Source organism: Pipistrellus kuhlii, unplaced genomic scaffold (genome assembly GCF_014108245.1).
Source record: "Pipistrellus kuhlii isolate mPipKuh1 unplaced genomic scaffold, mPipKuh1.p scaffold_m20_p_47, whole genome shotgun sequence".
NCBI lineage: Eukaryota > Metazoa > Chordata > Mammalia > Chiroptera > Vespertilionidae > Pipistrellus > Pipistrellus kuhlii.
This window is the reverse complement of record NW_023425548.1, coordinates 1,883,415-1,890,273: the sequence shown is the minus strand read 5'-3', so window position 1 is coordinate 1,890,273 and position 6,859 is coordinate 1,883,415. Positions and strand designations below refer to the sequence as shown.

General features: G+C 51.0%; 1 protein-coding gene across 1 annotated transcript; it reads left to right on the top strand.

Moving 5' to 3' along the window:
• Nucleotides 1-1,644: 1,644 nt before the first annotated feature.
• Nucleotides 1,645-3,419, top strand: LOC118704803 (amiloride-sensitive amine oxidase [copper-containing]). Its single transcript, XM_036412746.2, has 3 exons — nucleotides 1,645-1,964; nucleotides 2,657-2,853; nucleotides 3,061-3,419. The coding sequence occupies exons 1-3, from the start codon at nucleotides 1,709-1,711 to the stop codon at nucleotides 3,328-3,330; spliced, it is 723 nt and encodes a 240-aa protein (XP_036268639.1). The 5' UTR covers nucleotides 1,645-1,708; the 3' UTR covers nucleotides 3,331-3,419.
• Nucleotides 3,420-6,859: the final 3,440 nt, after the last annotated feature.

Genomic DNA, 6,859 nt, shown 5'->3' with positions numbered 1-6,859 from the left:
TACTGGAGGTCCAATGTCTTTCAGCTGCTGTACAGCCCTCTGCATCATAATTCAAAAAAAATTAACACATAACATCCTTCTCCCCGTTTCGTTTTTGTAGAGAGTAGATCTTTGTGTCACCTCAGGGCTCTTGAGATGTCACAAAGCTAAATTCTTGAAATACTACATTTGAAAATCTGTCAAATATACCCAATTTAAATTTTTTCCTTCCCCTCCTGCTTTGCCTTAGATGGGGAAAATAATGGCTTGCTAATTATAGGTAGGCCTGCCTGGCCTTTGTTTAAACTTCCCTTGTTTGCAAACTTTATAAACTTTACACCTTAACTGAACCTGCAAAGCCCCATGAGGTCCAGTGCCCATGAGCACATAATTTACTAAAAATGTAATTTCCTCCTTGTTTTTGTTCCTGTACTATCTTCTACAGAAGATAAGTTTTCTACTTAATCTGTATCTCATTTTCTATCTTCTACTTTTCTACCTAATCTGTATCTTCTAAACAATATCTCAGCTAGTACCTTTACTATTTACATTTCAGTCCTTTTGATTTCCATTTTTAGCTTTACATTCCTTAGCAAAATGCCCTGGCTCAGCTTTAAGCATCACTGTCAGGAATTCCATTTTTTGCTGTATAGTCCTTAGACAAAACTTAAGAAATTTAAGAATTTGACTATGCTTCTTTGAGCATTGTTTTAGAGATTTCTTTCCTGAGATCCTGAATTTTCCATGTTTTCTACCCAGCTGTTAGAAAACCTCACTCCCTACCTTACTTTCACTTTCTCCACGTGCTTCACCAGAACATCCTTTCACCTTACAATTGTAGTTTCCCCTTAGGACTCCCTGGCACCAAACATCCCCAGGCCAGACGTCCGTGTGCAGACACTAACTCCACTGTGGGAGAGGATGCTGTGCCCTGCAAGCACATCATCAGGAAAAAGTGCCCTGCCAGCTTCTGAGCCTGCAGGATTGAGTCCCTGTGCCCCAGGAAGGGTGACCAGGAACAGCACTCAGTGCTGCCCCGGGGTGCAGCAGCCTGGACCCTGTGCCTGCCCTGGGGCTGCGCTGACCCCTGGGGAGGGTGGGGCGGCAGAAAGGTGCGCTCAGAGTAGCAGAGAGGACAGTGCCTCGAATGTCAGCAAGGTTGCTGCTCCTGGCACCTGGAGGTGGACGCAGTCCATGGGGGTTAGTCACTGTGTCTCCTGGGTTAGTGGTGTCACCGCGGCATTGGGCAGGTTGTGGCCTGACACCAAGTCAGAACCGACCTCCAGGGCCAGATAGATGACTCCCCTTCTTAACTCCACTCTCCCCACCCAGCACAGCCCCCTTTTCGATGCCCTGGACACAGCAGGGTGGACACAGCCCCCACCTGGGGACAGAGGGCCGCCCTCTGGGATTGCAGGACAGCCCAAAGCCTGGGGCCCAGGGATCCAAGGAACTGCCCACAGTCCCACCACAACCACCACAGCAGCTGTGACCTATGGCATCATCCTCTGGTTTCCTTGGTGGTTTTTGTGTTTATTCCCTTCCTTCCCCCCACAGCTGGCTCCATGCAAACTCTAACACCCTCTTCGCTCCCAATGGTTTGCTGCTGGATGTGGTCTGGGGTGGAGAACTCAGTGTAAAATGGGGCAGGGTGTTTTGGGGGCTGGATCCTCATACTGCATCTCCATTCACACATGCAGGCACCAAGAATAGCTTCCAGACCCTGGGCATGAAGCTAGAAAACATCACCAACCCCTGGAGCCCGGAGCACCAGCTGGTCCAGCCAACACTAGAGCAGACGGGATACTCCCGGGAGCGCCAGGCAGCCTTTCGCTTCGGACAGACTCTGCCCAAGTACCTGTCTTCACCAGCCCCAAGGAGAACCGCTGGGGCCACCAGCGCAGCTACAGGCTGTAGATCCACTCCATGGCTGAGCAGGTGCTGCCGTCCGGCTGGCAGGAGGAGCGGGCTGTCACCTGGGCCAGGTGAGGAGGCTGGGAGGCGGGGGAAGGAGGGTAGGCTGGAGGCCCTGTCCTGTGTTTCCCTGAACCACGTCCCAGCATGCTAGAGATGAACCTGAGGACAGGCGGTGAAGGATTAAAGAAGACAGACAAGAGAATTCAGTTGGGACCAGGTGGGGTCACTGTGCCTGGAGAAGGAAACTGACCCAGCCTGTAAGTGGAAACTTTATTTTACAGTCAGATTCCACACAGCAAAACAAGCGGAGTGGTCAACATGTTTGCAAAGTTCTTCCGAGTTTCAGATCTATTTCTTTACTCCAGCCTTGGTTTGTCAGCACTTGCAGCACCTCCCACAGCCCATTAGCTACCCAGGAACAAAGGTGGCCTATAAGGCCAATCTTAACTGTATGGGAGGGCTCTGCCATAGGTCAGTCCAAGGCTTAACCCTGTAGCCTCTCCCTACATTTCCTCGTGTCTGGTGTGGCTGTTTCTGTCTGTGAGACTCTGGGTCTGTGTAGCAGTGTATCTGGATGTGTGTGTGCACGTATGTGTGTGCGTGTGTGTGCATGTGTGTGTTCCAGGGGGTGGCTCTGTGTTTGAAGAGGGGAGTGGAAAGCCTGTTTTGAGCACCTGAGCCCCTGCTGACCCTCAGTGAGACTGACAGACCCCAGGAGATGATGTGGAAATCAGGGAAAGCCCCGACATGGACCCTGCAGATGTGCCCCGGAAGCTGCTGGGCCACCCCAGTGCCCAGAGCCTCCTGGCTGCTCTGCCCCGCAGGTACCCCCTGGCAGTGACCAAGTACCGGGAGTCTGAGCTGCACAGCAGCAGCCTCTACAACCAGCACGACCCCTGGGACCCGCCTGTGGTCTTTGAGGAGTTTCTTCGAAACAATGAGAACATTGAAGAAGAGGTACTGGCCCCACCTTCTTTCTGCCCCAGCCCAATACTAGAGCTGTGCCCCGTTCAGTCCCGGGACCTGTGCCAGCAGCATCTTGCTGTGTGGACAGCAAGCTCAGTGGTCCCCAGACCTGCCCATTCCTTATAAGGAGAGCTGGAGGGATGGCTCACCCCTCACCTCTCTGAGCCGGTTAGCACTGCCCACCCCTCTCTCCCACAGGACTTGGTGGCCTGGGTGACAGTGGGCTTCTTGCACATCCCCCACTCAGAGGACATCCCCAACACAGCCACCCCGGGCAACTCCGCGGGCTTCCTGCTCCGGCCCTTCAACTTCTTCCCCGAGGACCCATCCGTGGCATCCAGGGACACCGTGATCGTGTGGCCTCGGGACAAGGGCCCCAACTACATGCAGCGATGGATCCCTAAGGAGGGCAGACACTGCTTCACGCCTACCCCCCTTAGCTACAATGGGACTTACAGGCCTGTGTGAAGGGCCCCTGACCCCAGCTAACTCCTCATTACAAGCCCGAGTCCCCCACCCCACCACCCAGGGACAGATAATAAACCCTCCAGAGCTCAGCTCCAAGTGCTGCTTCTTGTGGGGGGCACAGCGAGCAAGACAACCCCTGCCCTTCCTTGGCTTCCATTCACCTTGGTCAACTCCATCCCACAAAAGACTTCCATTAGAAAGGCAAATGACAGCCACTGAAACACGAACTTTACCTGTCATGCTGGTTTTAAAAGTCTGAGGCTGACAGCTCCCTCTAGGGAGTTTGTGGGGGAACTCCCCTAGGTCACCAAGGGGCGGGCAAATTAGTGCAACTGTAGTAAGACACTATGGGAAAAATACAGCAAAATTGCCAACACCTCTACCCATGGACACATTGATCCAATGACTAGGGCTTTATCCCAGAGATCTGCTCACAAACACAGAGACTCACTGCAGAGCTGTTTGTCATAGCAATACCTGGAAACAACCCAAATGCCCATCTATGGGAGAGAGCTTGTAGGTCTGAATAAACTAAAGCACATCCACACAGTGCAATTCTAGGGGACCATAAAAGAAGCGTGAAAGAGCGTGTTCTCTGTACCAATGGGGGAAACCTAAGGAGGAAAAGAATACTAGCATAGAACAATCTCTACAGCTTTTTATATGCCAACTTCCGCATAAGAGAGGAAAATGAATATTTACTTAAAAGTCTACAGACGTGTTTATATTGATTTATAAAAGTTCTAGGAAAGTGGCTACCTGCCCTCTTAGTCCCGTCAGGCAGCTATGACAAAATGCCACAGGCCGGGGCTTCTGGCCAGAAGTCTATTGCTCACAGCTCTGCAGGCTGGAGATCCACAAGCAAGGTGCCAGCAAAGTCACATGAAGGCCCTCTTCTGCTTGCAGACTGCTGACTGCTGTCTGTCCTCACCTGTCTGGGGTAGTACGGGAGCTCTGTGGTGGCCCTGAGAGCACTAGTCCTGCCCTGGAAGCTCTTCCCTCATAGGAAGCCCCTCTCAGAGGCCCATCTGCTCCTACATATCGGGGTCTGTCCCAGGCTGCATTTAGTGGGCTCCCAGCCATGCTTGTGGAGGGACTCAGGGGCTGACCCACAGCTTAGGAAATGTAAATTCAAAATTACACCTACTCCTCACCCCCTGCCCTCCCCACCCTGTCCCTTCTTTGTCCCTTGGCCCTAAACATGATTTGGACTGTTCCCTTGGCGATGACCACACTGTCTCCCCCTAAGGAGATGGCAAGAGAACCTGAGCCTTGCCCCTGAGAAAGGAGCCCCAAGGACCCCAGAGAGTTCACTTCTCCCTCTCATAAGATCCGGCCCCTGGTGGTCCTCACTGGCAACCAGTTTCCCACCTCCTTCCCTTCTAGTCCCTGGAGTCTACTTACCAGCATTGCTCTCCTTGCTTCTCCTTGCTTTAAGCCTGATGCAAACCCAGGATGCACACAGGGACAAAGACAAGGAAGCTAGAATCCCAGACCTCAGAAGTCTGGGTCACGCTGGGGAGACAAGCCAGAGACACAGGGCAGTGCCACTGAGAGAGCTGTCCTGGACGGTCATCTCATTTTGAGACTGGAAGTCTGGTCTCCCTAGAGCCCAGCTGTGACCCCAGCACTCCCAAGGGCACAGCATCCGGGCCGGGAAGGTGGCTCTATCCTCAGGCTCTCCTTGGGTGGGAGAAGGGAGACTAGCAGATGTCCCTGCCCAAACCCTGACCCTGACTCAAGATAAGAAGATTCCAGAATCCTCATGACCAGGCTGACTGGGCCTTTGAAAATATAGGTGCCCTGGAAAAGCCCAAGTCCAGCTACAAGGGGTGGCCCAGCTCACCAGCCAAAGGACCAGGACTTTTTGACAGGAGCCTGCTAGCACTCACAGGGCCTGAAGGCAGCAGAGATGGGACAAGGTTTCTACAAGGACCACAGTTAGAATGGTGTCAACCACGAAGTCTGTGGAGTTGACTCGTGGAGACAGTATTGGTGGCCTTTGACTAACCCACCAGGTTCCCTGTGGACCAAACCTCCAGTGTCATCCCCCTTGCCATCGGGTGCCCTGAATCTGCCTTATGGACTTACAGATATTCCAGAATCAGCCACCTGCCCTTCCTAGTGGCAGAGAAGTCTCAGCTTACGTATAAGCCAGCAGCCTGGCCTGCTGGGGACAGCCGCCCACTAGGACCAACAACATAACTTGTAGCCCCAAACGAAACTGCAGGCCAGGCCCCAGGTTCACAAGTTAAGAATTTGGGGTGGTGCCCGATGGTGTGGCTCAGTTGGTTGGAACTTCATTCCATGCACTGAAAGGTTGCCAGGACACATATCCAGGTTGCAGATTCGATCCCCATTGGGGCACATATGGGAAGCAACCAATGTTTCTCTCTCACATCAATATTCTCTCTCTCTTTCTCTCTCTCTCTCTTTCCATCTCTATCTTTCTTTTCTCCTCTCTCTAAGCCTGTCCTCAGGTAAGATTACAAAAAAGGAGAATTTGAAGATGGTGACAACAGAGAATTAAACTAAGTGTGGGCCCTTCAGACTAAGGCCACATGCCCAAGAGGCTGGGCCTGCGGCCCAAACCCTGGCCGTAGCCATTCCCCAGGCCGCTTCCTTTCAAGGAGCAACATAGCAATATAGCATGTGATCTACAAAGTACTTTCTGCCTCCCAAAAGGAAATAAATATCCAATCAATATGCCTATTGCCATAATATTTCATTTTTAACTAAATTCAAGCTTATGCAAATTGCAGCAACTACACACTTAACCCTAAATTATCATGGCAATAAACTATTTTTGCTAAAACAGCATGATTAGCCCTAACCAGTTTGGCTCAGTGGATAGAGTTTCAGTCTGTGGACTCAAGAGTACAGGTTCCATTCCAGTCAATGGCATGTACCTTGTTGCAGGCACATAACCACTAGGGGGTATGCAGGAGGCAGCTGATAGATGTGTCTCTCTCATCGATGTTTCTAACTCTCCATCCCTCTCTCTTCCTCTCTTTAAAAAAATCAATAAAATATATTTTTTTTAAATAAAAATAAAAGGACATGATTAGTTAAACGTTTTTCTCACCTGGTCATTTGCCAAGAACCCTAAACCCTTGGCCAGCTGCAGGCAGTTTGTCTGAGCACATCAATCTCTCCTCTTTAATTCTCTCTGCTCTCCAACTTAGGAGTGATGTCTGTAACTTATTGCTGCACATGAAATGAGTTACAAGCTCTATTGCATTGCATGATCACCTGTCCTGGGGCTTCTTCCAAATCCACATCACATAATCTGCAGTTTCTCCTTTCTATTTTAGAAAAATGGATAAAACTAACCCTGCACTTACACGTGGCCAGCAGTCTTACTCTTGGGCCTTGAGCCCAGAGAAAGGGATTCCTATGTTCACAAAAAGAAAAACCTATAAACTAATGTTCACAATAGACTTATTCATCACTAGAGGCCTGGTGCACAAAATTCGTGCATGGGGGCTAGGTGTCCCTAAGCCCAGCCTGCACCCTCTCCAATCTGGCA